Source organism: Balaenoptera ricei, chromosome 1 (assembly GCF_028023285.1).
Source record: "Balaenoptera ricei isolate mBalRic1 chromosome 1, mBalRic1.hap2, whole genome shotgun sequence".
In the NCBI taxonomy this organism is placed as follows: Eukaryota; Metazoa; Chordata; class Mammalia; order Artiodactyla; family Balaenopteridae; genus Balaenoptera; species Balaenoptera ricei.
In genome coordinates this window covers 171,261,513-171,281,074 of record NC_082639.1, presented here as the reverse complement: position 1 = coordinate 171,281,074, position 19,562 = coordinate 171,261,513, and the positions used below count along the sequence as shown (strand labels likewise).

Below are 19,562 nucleotides of genomic sequence, written 5' to 3'. Positions count from 1 at the left end.
CAAAAGCAAACAAGTGTCAGCAAACCTCACCCCAGCAATTGCATGTGCAAGCAACGTCTTCCCACAGCCGGGTGGTCCATGAAGAAGAACTCCGCGTGGGGGTATGACGCCCAGGTGGTGGTACACCTCTGGGTGACGCATGTGTATGAGCATCTTGCAGACCTCCTGTTAGGGAATAAATAGGAACGATGTCCTTCATAGTCCCAAAGAGAAAGAAATCAATGTGGAATGAAAGGACCTATTCTTTGGAGCAGCAAAGTACAGTAGACAGAGAACAGGCTTTAGGCTTACACCTGAGACTGAATCCCGGCTCTAGTACCTGTCCTGTGACTTTAGCAATACCCTCTCTGAGCTTCCATTTCCTAAGCTGTAATAATATCTACCTTGCAAATACAATGAATAGTAACCAGACTGTAACTGAAACAAACACCAAAAAATAGTAACCATTACAACTGTTAAAGTAATACTCCTTATAAAGCATGTATCTTATGTACACTATAATTAAAATGGTGAAAAAAGTTGAAGACATGTTTCTTTTATCCCTCACTACCCTGAAAGGTACAGCCAGGCTTGCCCTTCTCACCTTCCTGGCTTCCTTTTCTATACTCAGTTCCTATTAGATAAAAAGAGAAAGGCTCTGTTTGAATAACTGATTGGCCATATCCATCTAAGGTAGAAATTCTGAATTTGAACTAACTTTTAATGTCGTATCATTGCCTCCAACATCTTCAAACTTCACCTCGGAGATCTGCAATTCTAGCCCCCTGGCTTTAGCTGGTAAACAAAAAAGGACGTGAAAGGATTAGTGATTCAGTAGCAAATCAGAACTATATTGAATAATCTTTAAACAATTCTAGTAAATGTCTCTGCACACAGAAGGTCCCCCATGCAAAACAGCTTGGAATCGTGATGCCTCTCTCAGAGCAAACACAGCTGCCGCCACCCACAAGACGGGCGTCTCACCTCTCTTTTGCAGGACAGCCTCTATTTCTCCATCTACTTCCTGAAGATCTTCTTTCTTCCTTTTGCCTCTTTTGCCGTTTAGCCTGCCTTTTCTTTTTTTATTACTCTCCAGAAGAGAAGAATCTTTTGAATTCTGGGGGTGGGGTGGGGGAGGAGAAGGAAATTTAAATGTGCCATGCTTGAAATTATAATGCCAATATTTTTTTTTTAAACGATGGGCATTACTAAAAAAATCATTCCTGCCCTAGCACTTTCACCTGTTAGCTATTCCCAACCTATTTGCTTAAGGCTGATCTCTGCTGGGGATGTCCTTTTCCATAGCCTTAATGCTCAGTTTATATCCTAACATTTGAAAACCTCCTTTCCAGATTCTTCTAATTAGAATCTCTTCTTCGGGGCTTCCCTGGTGGCGCAGTGGTTGAGAATCTGCCTGCTAATGCAGGGGACACGGGTTCGAGCCCTGGTCTGGGAAGATCCCACATGCCGCGGAGCGACTAGGCCCGTGAGCCACAACTACTGAGCCTGCGCGTCTGGAGCCTGTGCTCCGCAACAAGAGAGGCCGAGATAGTGAGAGGCCCGCGCACCGCGATGAAGAGTGGCCCCCGCTTGCCGCAACTAGAGAAAGCCCTCGCACAGAAACGAAGACCCAACATAGCCATAAATAAATAAATAAATAAATAATTTTTAAAAAAAAAAAAAAAAAAAAAAGAATCTCTTCTTCGCACTCATCAACACTGAATTTGCAACCGTAGTACAGCCTGCCACAGTCTGCCTTGTATTTGAGTGACTCACCTGTCTGTGTCTCCGTCACTGAATTGTGTGGTTCTGGAGTTAAGACACTAACATTCATCTTTTATTTCTCACTGAGCGTTTTACATAGTTGGTGTTCATCTGATGTCTGATCAATCACTAAATTAAATATGATGACAGAGCTGCTCGGACAGCCATAAAACAGTATAATTCAACATAAGGATCAAGCTTTTCCCTTGACCTTGCCAATGATAATAATGTTCTTTAGAGACAAATGATTAAAGTAAATAGATTTGGAAAAGGCCCACTAATAATGCAAAAGGGAGGGGAGAGGTTTTGCCAAATCAAAGGGCTTGGTGCTTGAAAACCACTTAGAGCAGCCATCATCCAACAGAAATATAATACCATCCACATATGTAATTTTAAATATTCTAGTAGCCACATTTAAAAAAGGAAAAAAGAAAAAAAAAAAAAGGAAAAAAGAAACAAGGGAAAATAATTTTGGGGGGAAAATAATAATCTATTTTATTTAACCAAATATATTCAAAACATTATTATTTCAACATATAGTCAGTATAAAAATTATTGAGATGTTTTACATTGTTTTTGTAGTAAGTTGTCAAAGTCCAATGGATACTTCATGCTTACTGCACATCTCAAGTCAGACACTAAATTTTCATGGGAAATACTTGATTTGTATTCAGATTTTATAAAATTTACAGCTGAAAAAGTAGAAGTTGTTCTAAGTATACTTAGAAGTTTTCTAATAACTGAACTATTAGTTTTTAAATCTAAATTAAAAACTCAGCTCCTCAATTGCACTAACCGCATTTCAAAGGCTCAACAGCCACATGTAGCTAACATCTCCCACACTGGACAGCAAGCCCCAGAGCACAGCCAGCCACTCTACTGGGAGACAGATTACCTTAAACCCCCTCTCTGCCATGCATTAAAAGAATCAGGTAGGAATGATGTCCAGGGTACTTCCCTGGTGGTCCAGTGGGTAAGACTCCACGCTCCAAGTGCAGGCAGCCCGGGTTCAATCCCTGGTCGGGGAACTAGATCCCGCACGCATGCCGCAACTAAGAGTCTGCATGCCGCAACTAAGAAGTCTGCATGCCACAACTAAAGATCCCACATGCTGTAACTAAGACCCGGCGCAGCCAAAATAAAAAAAAAAAAAAAAAAAAAAGAATGAAGTCCAATTGTGCTCGCTTTGTGATAATCCATCAAGCTTTACTTTTCTTTATATATGGTATATTTCAATTTAAAAAGATAAAAAAAAAGTGTCTACTTATTTTGTCCGTTTTCATAGTGTATCCATTTATGTCAGATCCCTCAAGGGATTAATAAGTAATTTTTTAAGTACTTAAAAAAAAAAAAAAAGAAAGAAAGCACGGTTAGGAAACAGAGTATCCAATGATGTGCTAGTTTACATGTCAGGGAAGGCCTTCCTGCGAAGACTACATGTGAAAAGAGATGTGAAGAAATGATGGAGTGAGCCACAGGAATCTCAGGAAAGATGTTCTAAACAGAAAGTACAAGTATGAATGCCCCAAGTGAGAGAAGGTTTGGTATATTTCTTTTTTTTTTTAAAAATAAATTTATTTATTTATTTATTTATGGCTGCGTTGGGTCTTTGTCGCCGTGCGCGGGCTTTCTCTAGCTGTGGCGAGCGGGGGCTACTCTTTGTTGCGGGCTTCTCATTGTGGTGGCTTCTCCTGTTGCAGAGCACAGGCTCTAGGCACACGGGCTTCAGTAGTTGTGGCTTGTGGGCTCTAGAGCACAAGCTCAGTAGTTGTGGCGCACGGGCTTAGCTGCTCCGTGGCATGTGGGATCTTCCCAGAGCAGGGCTCGAACCCGTGTCCCCTGCATTGGCAGGCAGATTCTTAACCACTGCGCCACCAGGGAAGTCCCCTGGTTGGTATATTCTAGAAACAGCCCAGCTGTGGCTGAAGCAAAGCTGGGAGGTGAGGGAGGAGGGCAGCAGGGCAGCCAAATCATACAGGGCTTTCCTGGCAAGTACAAGATCTCTGACTGTAGAATGAATGAAGCCACTGGAGAGTTTTTAATAAAAGAATGACAATGATCGGACTTAACTTGTAAAAAAGTTATCTCTGTGTGAAGAATAAACTAGGGGAACAAGAATGGAAGCAGACTCCAGTTGGAAGGTTATTTCAATAGTTAAGGAAAGAAAGAGTAGAGGCTTGGACTAGGATGAAAATGATGACGGTAGTGGGAAGTGATCAAATTCTACATGTATCTCAAAGTTCCTAAGTCTTTTACAAAACACAAGAATCTGCCTGATATTAGGTTCAATGAAAAGGGTGCAATGTACTCCAACTACATGGGGCTAAAATTCCACTGTAAAAATACCTCTATCTCAGAGATCGGCTTCTTATCACTACTTTTCTCATCTGATAGGTCTGAGAAAAAACTGTCTTTCTTCCCACCCGGGGTTTTGTCAATAAACCATCCTCCTTCAGAACCTCTGGCAGGGGTCTTCAAAGGAATGGGGCCTGTTTTGGAAGTTATCCGTGGTGTTGAAATGGTGGTTTCTCTTTGCTCCACCTCAGGAGTACTTGAAACAGAATCAGGATTTCCTTTCCGATATAAGGAGAGCAGGGAACTGTTCATCTGATTTGCTGACTGTAGAAACATGATTTTAGCATAAATTACTCAATAGGTCCTCATGAAAGTTTGATTACCTATATTAAGAAGCTTTCTACATTTTCCTCTCAACACCTCTTCTCAAAACAACTACAGTCAGAAAATACAGGTGTTTACAATTGGATAATTCACAAACATTTACTATTCAAAAAGATGTACTCCCTCCACTCCAAGTTAATGTACAAATTCATAATTCGCAGTTAAGTAAAACCAAATAAGAATGGTTGTTTTTAAAAAATATAATAGAAGTATGAAAATGAGTTGGATAAATATCAATTCAAAACTGGATCAAATATAACAGTATCATCATGACTTTGTTAATAAATTCAAAAGCTGAATTATCAATGGAAAAAAAAAGAAAATTATAAATAATTTCACATATTATTCCCATACTTCCCTTTAATCCAAGCCTATTTATTGGCAATGCCAGCTCTTTGGCAGAAAAGGTATTCTTTTCTCCATTTTTACTATTAATTGCCCTTTCTTTTCTTGTCTGCCCATATTTCTGGCCATTCTCTTCCCTTCTTTCCACTATATAATAGGCTATACACACAAATACTGGAAGGATGGCCAATCCAAGGGTTCATCAAGGCTGTACACAGAAATATTCAATTATTTACTGATGAAGATGTTCAAAGTCTCTTATTCTATTTTTATTGATCTTTTCTAAGAAGGATTCATAATGATTTTTTAAAAATCAAAGTTGGTCCATTAAATATCTGACTTACCTGTGGATCTGGGTAATCTTCCATATTTGAACCATCATCAGAATAGCTTTCAGTATACCTCAGTAAAAAGAAGAAAAGAAACGTTGTAAAGGCTTTTCTCCCACATCCTAAAATAATTACTTCCCAAAACAAGAAAATATACTGAGGCAAAATACTATGGTAGTGAGAGTCCAGGCTTTGGAATTAGAGAAATCTGGATTCAAAATCCAGCTTTACCAGTTACTAGCTTCTACTTAACCTCTCTGAGCCTCAGCTTCCTTATCTATAAAATGGAGATAATAAATAATGTCTATCTCACTGGCTTAACAGAGGATTAAATGAAAGCTTGCAAAGTCCTTAGCACATAGTAAATGCTTAATAAATTGTGGTTATCTTTATTCTAGCAAAGTGACATACAAATTCCCATCAGATCCAAGGGTCTCATTTAGGAACGTGAGATGCCAGTAGAAGAAATATTCCAGCAAGCCATGATAAAGCAGTTTGAGTAACAAATTCAACAGGATCAAGCCATGTAACCAAATGCAACTTTTCCAAGTCCATTCATGAGAAATGAAAGTACAAAGAGTTTTTCATATAATAGGGCCAAAAACAAGTATAAATCCTAGTAACTACAAACTGAAGTTGCAATCTCAGTTCATTATAACTGACAGCTGATATCTAATAGCTTCAAGTAACTACAGGACTCTTACTATTTAATACAGTTTCTTTAGAAAATAAACAAGAAATGGGCTTTTCCTAAGTAAAAAGATTTATATAAATTCTACATCCACCTTTATAATTAAGACATGAATTCTTTTGTTATTCATTAAATTCGACTAGTATAATCTGGGGCATTTCTAATCAAGTTAAAAAAGGTGGATTATTCAAATACTTGGAAAAAAACTGTTTTGCCCTACAAACAAAATTAATTATCAGTTAACAAAATTAATTATAAAGAGTTAAATGAAATACCATAAAGACACAAGAAAAATGTATAGGTAATTATTCTATACACTCTTGTGATAGAGGTCTTTCTAAGTATATCAGCATAAACCATAAAGAAACAGGTAGAAAGACTTGACTAGGTAAAGATGCAAAACTCCTCTAATTAAAAGATGCCATAAACAAAAATAAAAGGCAAATGGCAAACTGTGACAAGCATTTGTAATACATATAAAAAGAGGTGCTATTTTATACAAAGAGCTCTGACAACTAATAAGGAAAATTCAAATAGCTCTCAAATGAGAGATGAAACCCATAAACAAGAAATTCACAAAGGAAACATGAAACAATCAAAAAACTTAAGCTCACTAGTTTTCAAAAAATTACAAATAAAAATAATACAATCAATTTTTTTGCCTATAAAACTGGCAAAAATCGGGACTTCCCTGGTGGCGCAGTGGATAAGACTTCACGCTCCCAATGCAGGGGGCCCGGATTTGATCCCTGGTCTGGGAAGATCCCACATGCCGTGGAACAACTAAGCCCCTGCGCCACAACTACTGAGCCCGCATGCCACAACTGCTGAAGCCCGTGCGCCTAGAGCCCATGCTCCGCAATAAGAGAAGCCACCACGATGAGAAGCACGTGCACCACGACAAAGAGTAGGCCCTGCCTGCCGCAACTAGAGAAAGCCCACACACAGCAACGAAGACCCAATGCAGCCAAAAAATAAATAAATAAATTTATTTAAAAAAATTTAAATATGTAATAAGAATACTATATTAGAACCAAGTAGGGTTTATCCCAAGAATGCAAGACTGGCTTAACACTCAAAAATCAATGTAATACACCAAATTAATAAGGGGAGAAAGGCAATAATAAAATCTTTCAATACCTGCATAAAAAGCATTAGACAAATGTTATACCCATTCACGATAAAAACTCTCAACAAACTAGGAATATTAGGAAACTTTCTCAATCTGATAAAGGGCACCTATTAAAAAAACCTACAGCTAACATCATACTTACAGACTATCTAAAGTTAAAAACTGACCATACCAAATGTTGGTAATATGTGGAACTAGTGGAACTCTCACATACTGCTGATATAAAGGTAAAATGGCACAAACACTTTGGAAAACAGTCTGGCAGTTTCTTATAAAGTTAAATATGCAGTTACCAGGTGACTCAGCTATTCCACTCTCAGGTATTTACCCAGGGAAATGAAAACACTTTCCACACAAATTCCTGGACATAAGTTATCACAGCAGCTTTATTTGTAATAACCAAAAAGTGGAAACAACCCAACTGTCCAACAGCAGGTAGATGGATAAAAAAATAGTGGCATATACATACATACAGAGCAATAAAAAGCAATGAAATATTGATACACACAACATTGATAAACCTCTAAATCATTATCCTGAAAGAATCCAAATTTTTAAAGTACATACTCTATGATTTCATTTATATAAAATTCTAGAAAACGTAAACATATAGTGACAGAAAGCAAATCAACGGCTGTCTCGGAACAGGGATGCAAGGAGAAACAAATTGCAAGTGGGAAAAAAAAACCTGTGAGGTTGGATATGTTCAGTAACTTGCTTATGGTGACGGTTTAATGAGTATATACATATGTCAAAACCCAACAAATTGTACACTTTAAAAATGTACAGCTTAGGACTTCCCTAGTGGTGCAGTGGTTAAGAATCCGCCTGCCAATGCAGGGGACACGGGTTCGAGGCCTGGTCCGGGAAGATCCCACATGCCTCGGAGCAACTAACCCCGTGCACCACAACTACTGAGCCTGCGCTCTAGAGCCCGTGAGCCACAACTACTGAAGCCCGCGGGCCTAGAGCCTGTGCTCCGCAACAACAGAAGCCACCGCAATGAGAAGCCCGCACACCGCAACAAAGAGTAGCCCCTGCTCGCCTCAACTAGAGAAAGCCCGCGCACAGCAACTAAGACCCAGTGCAGCCAAAAATAAATAAATCAATTAATTAAAAAAAAAAAGAGTAAAGGAACTTAAAAAAAAAGTACAGCTTACTGTATGTCAATTTTACTGCAATACAGTCAAAAAAAACTCAACAATATTACTTCTTAAACACAAAATTAATTGGCACCTTTTTATGTACGTGGCATTGTATTAGGGCAGAGAAAAACAGAGCTAATGAGACAGTTCTGTTAGTAATGCAAACACGTAAACAAATACTCTCAATATCATATGATAGAAGTGCTACACTAAATACCTATAACTAGGAGTTAAGGAAATGCTGAGAAAGGAGGAGTCCAAAAAGGCGTGAAAAGGCAATAACATAGCCTTTTGAAAGCTGACTCTTGCAGAAACTAACACACCATTGTAAAGCAATTATACTCCAATAAAGATGTTATAACTGCCCCCCCCCAAAAAAAAGAAAGCTAACTCTTGAAGGCTGAATGAAAGTTCATAAAGGGGTAATGAACACTCCAGCTACAGAAAACCACCCACACGACCAGAGCGTCCCATCAAGCCTCTTAGATAGCCTCAACCACCAGAGGGCAGACAGCAGAAGCAAGAAAAACTACAATCCTGCAGCCTGTGGAACAAAAACCACATTCACAGAAACATAGACAAGATGAAAAGGCAGAGGGCTATATACCAGATGAAGGAACATGAAAAAACCCTAGGAAAACAACTAAATGAAGTGGAGATAGGTAACCTTCCAGAAAAAGAATTCAGAATAATGATAGTGAAGATGATCCAGGACCTCGGAATAAGAATGGAGGCAAAGATTGAGAAGATGCAAGAAATGATTAACAAAGACCTAGAAGAATTAAAGAACAAACAAACAGAGATGACCAATACAATAACTGAAATGAAAACTACACTAGAAGGAATCAATAGCAGAATAACTGAGGCAGAAGAACGGATAAGTGACCTGGAAGACAGAATGGTGGAATTCACTGCTGCGGAACAGACTAAAGAAAAAAGAATGAAAAGAAATGAAGACAGCCTAAGAGACCTCTGGGACATTAAACACAACAACATTCGCATTATAGGGGTCCCAGAAGGAGAAGAGAGAGAGAAAGGATCAGAGAAAATATTTGAAGAGATTATAGTTGAAAACTTCCCTAACATGGGAAAGGAAATAGCCACCCAAGTCCAGGAAGCACAGAGAGTCCTAGGCAGGATAAACCCAAGGAGAAACATGCCAAGACACATAGTAATCAAATTGACAAAAATGAAAGACAAAGAAAAATTATTGAAAGCAGCAAGGGCAAAACGACAAATAACATACAAGGGAACTCCCATAAGGTTAACAGCTGATTTCTCAGCAGAAACTCTACAAGCCAGAAGGGAGTGGCATGATATACTTAAAGTGATGAAAGGGAAGAACCTACAACCAAGATTACTCTACCCAGCAAGGATCTCATTTAGATTTGATGGAGAAATCAAAAGCTTTACAGACAAGCAAAAGCTAAGAGAATTCAGCACCACCAAACCAGCTCTACAACAAATGCTAAAGGAACTTCTCTAAGTGGGAAACACAAGAGAAGAAAAGGACCTACAAAAACAAACCCAAAACAATTAAGAAAATGGTCATAGGAACATACATATCAATAATTACCTTAAATGTGAATGGATTAAATGCTCCAACCAAAAGACACAGGCTTGCTGAATGGATACAAAAACAAGACCTATATATATGCTGTCTACGAGAGACCCACTTCAGACCTAGGGACACATACAGACTGAAAGTGAGGGGATGGAAAAAGATATTCCATGCAAATGGAAATCAAAAGAAAGCTGGAGTAGCTATACTCATATCAGATAAAATAGACTTTAAAATAAAGAATGTTACAAGAGACAAGGAAGGACACTACATAATGATCAAGGGATCAATCCAAGAAGAAGATATAACAATTATAAATATATATGCACCCAACATAGGAGCACCTCAATACATAAGGCAACTGCTAACAGCTATAAAAGAGGAAATCGACAGTAACACAATAATAGTGGGGGACTTTAACACCTCACTTACACCAATGGACAGATCATCCAAAATGAAAATAAGTAAGGAAACAGAAGCTTTAGATGACAAAAAAAAAAAAAAAAAAAAAAAAAGAAAGAAAAAAGAAAACCACCCACACAAAGGCACAAAGAAAGCAGATGACCTCTCTGGGGAACAGTGAGTATTCAGTAGTCTGAGGTAAAAGTCTGGAGAGGTGAGGTAAGCACATTATGCTGGGCCTCACTGGCAATGAAGAGCCACTGAAGTTTTACAAGTAGGAAGGTAACGTGATCAGGTTCATGTTTTAGGAAAAAACCCTCCGTTCTATAATCCTTACTCATTATCCTCTTCACCGTGTCTTGCTCTTTTAGCCAGATGTTCATCTTCTAATTCCGGTAGATCCTTAAGTTCCTTCTCACTACTAATTATGCTAAATACTGAAACGAAAAGAAAAATGCCATGAGCTAAAACAATTCTTTCTATGACTTTATTAATAATGCAGCTCTAACACTAAAAGACTCACCTTTTTCTACCTGAATCCTAAAAGCATTTCTTTTTCTTCGACCATAGTCTATACTGAAAAACATAACCAGAAGTTTAGTACAGTGGTCTCCACCAATATTTTCCCATTAAGCCCAATCTAAATTGAGAACATAAATTTGCATAAATATATGTCACTGTATTCACACTGACCATAAACCTATTTTCAAACAACTTCTGAGTTTATACTTTTACAATTGTAATTTTTCCTGATTAGAAATAGGGTTAGAGCAGCAGCAACATTGCCAGCTTGTACTGAAGAAGACAGAGAAAGGATGAAATGAAGGAAGGCCATTGGACTTCTTGGATTCCACAGGGCAGGCCAAAAGAGGAATGCAGCTGCGAACACATTTATCCTTCAAAAAAAGGAAAGAACGACTACAAAGGAGGCTCCGAAGGTGGCAGGGCTGCCACTGATACCATGCGCCCAGGGGACACAGGTCCAGGGAGAGGCACTGTCTCCCACGCGGTTCCAAACGGCAGGGCAGTCATCCCAGTGAGCCCACAGGACAGAGCACTGAGTCAAAGAGGATTATTCTTAAAGTCTAGTGGAATTTCCCCTGCTAGGTTTCGGACTTCCTTGAGACCATGACCCCTTTCTTCTTCCCTATTTCCCCGCTCTGGAATGAGAATGTCTATCGTATGCCTGTCCCATCATCATATTTTGGGAACAGATAACTTGTTGTCTGACTTCACAAGTTCACAGCTGGAGAGGAATTTCGCCTCAGGAGGAATCATACTTCCAGCCACACTCATACCTGAGTTAGATGATATTCAGATGAGACTGTGGATTTAGAGTTGATGTTGAAATTGGTTAAGACTTCCAGGGCCGCTGGGATGGAAGGCGTATATTTGCAAACAATAAAGACATGAATTTGGGGGGCAAGAGGGCAGAGTGTTATGGGCTGAACTGTGTCCCTCCAAAATTCATATGTTTAAGTCCTAACCCCCAGTACTGCAGGATGTGACTGCATTTGGAGACATGGCCTTTTAAGAGGTAAATAAGGTAAAATGAAGTCATATGGGTGGGCCCTAATGCAACATGACTGATGTCTTTATAAGAATAAGAGATTAGGATACAGACACACACAGAGGAAAGACCATGTAAAGACACAGGGAGAAGACAGCCTTCTGTAAGCCAGGGAGAGAGCTCAAAAGAAACCAACCCTGACAATGCCTAGATCATGGACTTGGAGCCTCCACAACATTAGGGAATAAAATTTCTGTTGTTCAAGCCACCTACTCTGTGGTACTTTCTTATAGCAGCCTTAGCAAACTAATATACAGACTAAGGAAGTCAAGAAAATAGAAACAGTGAGTTACACAAAGCAGAGACAATTACAGAGGCAACACAGCAGAAGAAGTGGGATTAGAGGCACAAAAGGAGGATTTAATCTTCAGTGGAAAGACTACTCGAGCGACACATTTTTAGATAGTCAGGAGACTGAGGGAGATCATGCCTAATGGTTTTAATTTTTTAATGAAGCAGGAAAAGCAGTAATACTCCTGACCAGAGAGTCGGGTGCTAAAACATAAGAAGCAGCCATTTTCCTTAGCAACAAGGACGGCTCCTTACATATCACAAGTGCTTGATAAATGTTTGTATAGGTAAACAGAATTCTAAAGGTATGGACTGGTGAACTAATACCAGCGGCTATTAATATCAGTTGGAAATTTAGACAGGATGTAAACTTTAAAAATGGTAGGAAAGAAAAGCAAGAATCTGGAGACTACATTTCTTTACCTGTACATTCTTTGTAAATCGGATGCTAAGACTCCAGTGTCCACGTATTTGCCACATCTGTCACTGGTGAGGTACTAAAACAGAAAACGTGATAAATACAAAACAATAGTTCAAACTCAGTGATTTTAATCGACAAGTAAGCGACTGAGCTACTCAAACATGTCATACGTTAAACTCTCCATTAATGAAGTATACTGGAAATATAAATAAAAATCACCAAATAATTATCAAATCTGAATCAAAGAATTTAATTAACATTATTAATCACTATGACAACACAACAACAATAACTAGGATAGCTATAAGGCAGTAAGTAGGTGAGGGCTTCTTATACCCTAGGTTCCCAAATATACCAGAACAAAGCACTCAACTTGTGAGAGCACCGAGGGATATTTTAAATTTGAGGGAACACAGTAATATTCGGTATCTGTCCAACAGTGCAGGAACTACAGTTGCCCCTTGAACAGCACGGATTTGAACTGCACCAGTCCACTTACAGCAGATTTTTTTCAATAAATACGTATTACAGTACTGGGTGACCCAGGGCTGGTTGAATATGCCAACGCAGAACCACACATGGAGGGCCAACTGTACAGTTATACACAGATTTTCAACTGAGTAGGGGTGGGGGGGAGGTGGTCAGCACCACACCCCCGGATTGTTCCAGGGTCCACTGTACCAGCCTGAGACAATTCACAGCTGCAATATTAAATCACCTTTTGATGATGTCGTATCTTTGCAAAACTGGCTTTTTAAGCATTTGCTGTAATAAAAATCAAGGTGGCCGCGCTCCGCAACAAGAGAAGCCACCGCAATGAGAAGCCCACGCACCGCAACAAAGAGTGGCCCCCGCTCGCCGCAACTAGAGAAAGCCCGCGCGCAGCAACAAAGACCCAAAGCAGCCAAAAGTAAATTAATTAATTAATTAATTAATTAATTTTAAAAAAGAAAAGAAAAAATCAAGGTGGAACACAAAATGAGAGGAGCAGTGTCAATCTGATCGCAAGGTATGAGAAGTTGTGCCGTGCCCAATGGACTCACAAATCCCACTAGTAAATAACTGTGGTTATTTTAAGAATGAAATACAAATGCATTAACTTTCCTTGCACTTTTTGTATTATTTGTTCAAAAAGCTAATAAGTTATTTGGACTAAATAGTTATTAAGTTGCTTGAACCTAACTACTTAATAAACAAACCCATTAGGTATTACTTTGGGCCTAGGAGCATCATGAAAAAAATTACTAAGAAACTAAGGGCCTGGTAAACCTGTTCTAGGGGCCTTTTACACATTATCTCTTTTAGTACTCACAATGCTATGAGGTAGATGTCAATCTCCCCCCATTTTATAAGAGGCTTTAAAAGGTTAGTTACTTGCTGGTGCACCTAAGTTACACGGCAAGATTTCAAACCTGGAATGTCTAACCATCAACTCCCAAGTTTCACTACTTGCTAGTTATCCAGTCTAGGTTCCCCATTTCATACAGCAATTTCTTCTCCAGGATCCCTAACACATAAGAACAGTCTCTGCATAAATGCCTCCAATGACAAGAGACTAGGTATCCAAAGCTGGACCGTTCTAGTTAATCTTCCCCTTCTCTGAACTCCTATAACATGCTGTCATTTACCACAGTTAATCTTGAATTATACATATACATGTATATCTCATACCCACTGCAAATCAAAACGCAACAGAACTAAAACCACTTTAATCTGCTAAGTCTTAAGAGTCATCTGTTATACAGCAATAGATAACTAATATGCTAGTTAAAAGGAGGCAAGTGTACTACTTGTGGGAAGATGTCTAAAACATACTGCTAAGTGAAACAAGCAAGCAGCAGAATAGATGCAGATGAGCCCATGTGTGTGATTAAAAATAATTAATACATCTATAAGTGCATATATGCATACAAAATTTTAAGAAAGATACAATAGAAACTCTCCCTGATTACCTGTGGAGAAATGGAGTGGAGATGAAAGGAATTCTTTCTTTTCATTTTATACCCTCCAGTTCCTTTTATTTTAAACCATAAGAACCTATTACTTTTATAATGAACCAAAGTAAAAGCAAGAGAGGAAAACTGCTAATGTCAAATGCTGAAGAGCAGTCAAGTGTGGCAAGGACTGAGAAGAGGCCACTGGATTTAGCCATTAGGAGTCACTGCTCAGAGACCTGAATAAAGTGAGGGAGCAAGTTGTGCAAACATCCAGAGGAAGAGTCATTGAGACTGAGTGAACTGCAACAGCAAAAGTCCTGTGCTTGGCATGTCTGAGAAGGTCCGTGTATATAGGACAGTGTAATCAAGGGAGAGAGCAAAAGGGACAAAAAGGTAGACAGGGGCAAAGTACATAGGGCTATTTAGGATGGATTTTACACCAAATGTCCGAAAGTCCACTGAAGAGTTTTGAGCAGGGCCCTGGCAAACTCCAATTTTCCCTCTAAAAGGATATCCCTGGCTGCTCTATGGGGAACAGACTTTAAGTAAAACCAGAATCAGGGAGATCAATTAGGAGGCTACTGCAATACTCTAATAGGGAGTGTGGTTTGGACTAGGATGTTGGAGGAGATGGTAAAAAGTGGTTAGGTTTGAAGTATATTTTGAAGGTAAAGCCTAATAGGTTGCTGATTAATTGGTTACAGGAAGCAAAAGTCAGAATGAGTCTTAAGGTTTTTGGCCTTAACAAATGGATGTTATATACTGAAATAAAGAACACTAAGAAAGGACAGGTTTGGAGGAGAATATCAAAAGTTTAGTTTGGATACGTTAAGTTGAAATATCGATCAGACACTCAAGAGAAGATGTTGAGTAGGCAGCTGCATATATGAATCTGGAATTCAAGATAAAAATCTGCATTGGATTATAATATAAATTCAGAAGTCATGAATGTGTAAATAGCATTTAAAGGTACTAGACTGCATGAGATCACCTAGAAGTGTGGACGGATAAGAGAGAAGTACGAGGATAATGAAAGAGAAGGTAAGAGCACAGGGGCTCAAAGGCACTTCCAACAGATGGTAGGAAGAGACAGATCCAAAAAGGAAACTGTACAGTGGCCGGAAAAGTAAAAGAGACACAACGAGAGTATATAGCTCTTAAAGTATCTGTGTCTCTTTCTAACTAAGATTGCGTGCTGACTGTACCATTCCAAGACATTTACCACACAATGCATTCCACTGGTGATTATGAAAATGAAAAAAACCGTAGGTAAAGTGCCCATTATAAAGTCAGATCCAGAGTATCTCTTTTTACTGCGTCCCAACCTGACCCCAAGTTTCCTGAGAATGGAAATTAACGTATTCTTTATGGCCGCCAAAGCGCTTCGTCCACATGGGCTTTCGAAGAATGTTTCCGTCCCCACTTCACAAGACAGGAAGATTTAAACTCAAAGGCCATCTGCACTCTCCTTGCTGATCTGCACTGAGGTCAAGCAGATCCGGGCAGGACCCCATCAAGCCGCAGCCTCCCACGGTCTCGGGCTGCTCCGTGAAACCCCGCCCCACAGTGAGAAGGGAAGGCCTGGAACCGCTCGCGAAGAAGTGGAGTTGTCCACAGCCCCATGCCCGCACCCTAACTGGAGCAGGCGGCTAGTCGGGTTCGAGCTGGGAGCCCCCCGAGAAGGGGCCTGCGGTGACCCTGGGCACCGAACGCGCACCACTGTGAGGCCTGGCCGTTCGGGATACACACCTGGGTGACGCGCTGCTTCAGCTTATTATCCACAAACCTCGCGGGCCTGGGCTTCATCGCTTCTGCTTCCGTCGCCGCTGTCTGGGCTTCACGTGAACCGAGGGCCTCCCCGAGGCTGCCCGCGGCGATCGCCGGGCCAGCTTCCCCCAGAAATGCTCCCCAAGCCTGCCTAGCCCGTGCCGTTCCCCTCAGGAGTTTTGTATGGCGAGTGAGGAAAAAAAAACTACCGAAAACACACGGAGAAGACTTGAAAGCAGTAGGGAGTTTCTAGGAGTCTTATTTTACAGGCTTGTCCGAGAGGCCCTGGATGAAGGACCCGTTTGAACACGCTCAACTTTATTGTTCCCAACTGTGCGGTGATGCGCATAGGCGGCTGCAGGGAGGTTCGTGCGGGCGACTGGTCCCCCGCCTCTGTTTGTAGCCGGTTTCGCTTGTCAGATTCTAGGCGTTCCAGGCGCGCCGTTTGCGAATGTAAAGTTAATCTTGACTTAGGATCTTAACAAAACGAAAACTAGATACTTGGGACGATTAGATCAGGATAAAAACACAGCGCCACCCTGCTGCTTGCTTTCCCACCCAGTGAGGCGCATTACTGAGACCCGACAAAGGGGCTTGGTGTCAAAAGAGAAGGAAAGATTAACTTACCCAGATAACCAAACCATCTGTTACATTTGGAAATCACTTGCTATTATGGTATTTTCGACAGATAATTCATTGAGCACATCCAGTGGCAGACTCCATCTTGGCTTAGAAACTGCCCAGAATTTTATTAAACGTATGTGTTTGCCCGCAAGAAGTTTATCTTGCAGCGAAGGAGACACAAATAAAGGAACCATTATCAAAAAATTTACTGGCTTTAGTTTCTGTTTGTTTGCTTGTTTTAATCGTGTTTTCAGTATTCTTATTTGAGGTCTTACTTGGCTTATGACAATATTAAGTGTGGCCTAAGTAGTGTATTGAGGTGTGGAGAGGAGATGGAATCAAGAGAAGATGGTGAGATGTTGACAGTGTGGATAAAGAATGTTGCCTGACATTTTAGTAAACAAAGGATGTGGCCATAAAGCCATCAGCCACTCTTGCTGCCCCCAGTGGTGCACCATGAGAGGAATTCAGGATGGAGAAAAACAGGATGCTGACCCTAGGTAGTTAAGGTGCATATCAAAAGTATAATTTCAATAAGGCCAGAGTCTTGCGTCTTCCCGTACATAAAAAAAGCACTAAAATCATTGACTTGAAATGTCTGTTTTTTGTGATTAGCAGTAATCTTTTGATGTTCAACTAAAGGTTTTTGTTTTTGTTTTCAGCAAAACTTCCTATGCATCCTGGCTCCTCCCTTACCTCTTTGGATCACAGAGCTGGTTCCCAGGGCTATAGTCCTCAGTAAGTCTGCCGAATAAAACATAATCCTCAACTTTTAGGGTATGCATTTTTTCAGTCGACAACAGATAATCTTCTAGCCAGGGTACCACTGACTTACTTTCTGTGCAGAGTTTAGAGTATAACACTGTTCTTTTTAATGGTTCTTATCTGTACACTGAATGAAGTATAGATTCTCACTCTGATTTTCAAAACATTGGGCGATGTGGCTCCAACTTCATTTCCTACTTCTTCACTATATAGGTACTCTGCTTTTAGCTAAGCAGCATTGCCTGCATTTATTCAGCCAGTGAATATTTATTGAAGACCTACTATGTCACAGGCACTGAGTACAGCTATGAAGAAAGAAAAGATTCCTGCTTCTATGGGACTTACAGTTCTATTGGAAGGTAATAATGATAAACAGATAAATAAATTATACACAGCACTTTGCTTTCACTGACATTTCCTCTTATCTACAATGTCCTTCCTGGCCAGCCTATGAGTTTCAGCATCCTAGCTAACCATCTCCCCTACAGCCTTTCCTGTTATTTCCTTTTATTAAAATCTCCACCCAGTGAAGCCTCCTTTCATTCATTCAACAAGTATTTACTGAATACCTACCAGTATAAGTCCCTGCCCTGCCCTTGAGTCTTGTGGGGAAAAGCAAAATAATTATAATTGTAACTTTTATAATATTTTAAATTAGATAAAGTATTTATGTGCTTGATTAAACTTTAGTGAAGATTCCTTACAGCAAATAGCACAAATATACTCATTGCCCAGTAACTCTTTAAATGTAATTTTATTCTGTGCATACCAAATGTACCACATAGAATAAAACAGGCTAAAGGGCCCAGCAGCATTACAACATATACCAAGCAGCATAGTGTATTAGTCTATAACTTGTTGGAGAGGACTATTCTACACTTAGGGTCAGCTTCATGGGTGTGTGATCTGTGCAGCCGCAAAGGGCTTTGTGCTCAGAAGGGCTCCACGCTTGGTTTAATGCTCTGCAGTTGCTATCTTGAAACTCTTAATACTGTTAGAACAAGTGGCCCCTTATTTTAATTTTGCACTGGGCCCTGAAAATTATGTAACTCATTTGGTCCTTAAGTACTCTAGAATGCAAACTTGTTAAGGGCAAGGGGTGTGTTTTTCACCTATTTACTGCATCAGGTGCAGTAGGCAATACCTGAAAGTAAGTTAATAGTAGGCATCAATAACTGTGTGCTAGAACATTTTCCATTGGAATTATTTCCAGTAATCATTGCCCTGAAGACAATTTTACCTTAATTCCAGTGTTTAGATTTTACAGTACCATACACCTAAACCAAAAACATTACCGAATAGTAACTTGAGTGCATATACATCTCAAGAACTTCCTGCAGTAATTGAATTGTCCTCCATTCTTTAATGGTGCAACCCCACCTAGTGGTAGTGGCACATTTCACCTTCTGTTCATCATACCTTTGCCCTCCCAAATTTTGTATCTCACTAGCAAACAGCCTCTTGTCTAATTTTGCTTCTTAATTAGGGTGATCTATGTCCTGATTTACTCAAGACAGACCCGATTTTTGCCTCTTGATCAAGCACAATTATTAACAGTATTCCTTTTGTGGAACTAAATGAAAGTCACCCAAATGAGAACAGGCAAAGACTATTCAGAGCTTGCAATAATAGCAAGCGAGTTGGCCACCATCACTTGCATTTTGGCAGAGACTCAAAGGCAGGTAAAGGATTGGGAAAGCTTTATAGCTGAAAAAGGGAAGGTTTCAGATATGCCCTGATTGAAGACTCTTGGTATGGGGAAGCTGTAGGAGGGCTAACTAAAAGCAGGGCATCCTATGTGACTAGTTAGGGGTGTATATTTGGCTTTCCTGGTGAGTCCTAAGTTTGAAGCAGGGACGAAAATTAGAGAAGCTGTCAATGGAGTTCTGGACATTTGGGGCCAATGCTACAGGGTTTATTGTTTGGCTTCCTGGATTGTTTGCTAGAGATATTGTTCTGACTTCCTACAAGTCCAACCTGTAGATAGCAGACTGGCTTCCTGGTTTGGTACCTGCAGATAGTAGCTTGGTTTCCTGGACTGGTTGCTGCAGATTATAAGTCAGAGTATTGTTTTGTTTTGTTTTTAATTTTTTTTACAGGGTCTTGTTCATTTGTATATTCAGTTTCTCATCTTTATCTCTCATAAGGGTTCCAGTTTGG

At 39.9% G+C, this 19,562-nt stretch overlaps 1 protein-coding gene across 3 annotated transcripts in view; it reads right to left on the bottom strand.

Moving 5' to 3' along the window:
- NVL (nuclear VCP like) overlaps positions 1-16,104 on the bottom strand; it is a 103,284-nt gene extending 87,180 nt beyond the window's left edge. For all 3 annotated transcript variants that reach the window (XM_059941905.1, XM_059941909.1, XM_059941914.1), the window contains exons 1-9: positions 15,996-16,104; positions 12,312-12,385; positions 10,551-10,603; positions 10,365-10,464; positions 5,112-5,169; positions 4,090-4,362; positions 964-1,096; positions 698-774; positions 31-165 (exon numbers count right to left, since the gene is read on the bottom strand). In XM_059941905.1, the coding sequence (XP_059797888.1) occupies positions 31-165; positions 698-774; positions 964-1,096; positions 4,090-4,362; positions 5,112-5,169; positions 10,365-10,464; positions 10,551-10,603; positions 12,312-12,385; positions 15,996-16,052 (960 nt within the window). In that variant the 5' untranslated portion in view covers positions 16,053-16,104. The remainder of the gene's footprint in view (positions 1-30; positions 166-697; positions 775-963; positions 1,097-4,089; positions 4,363-5,111; positions 5,170-10,364; positions 10,465-10,550; positions 10,604-12,311; positions 12,386-15,995) is intronic.
- Between the last annotated feature and the right edge of the window lie 3,458 nt (positions 16,105-19,562).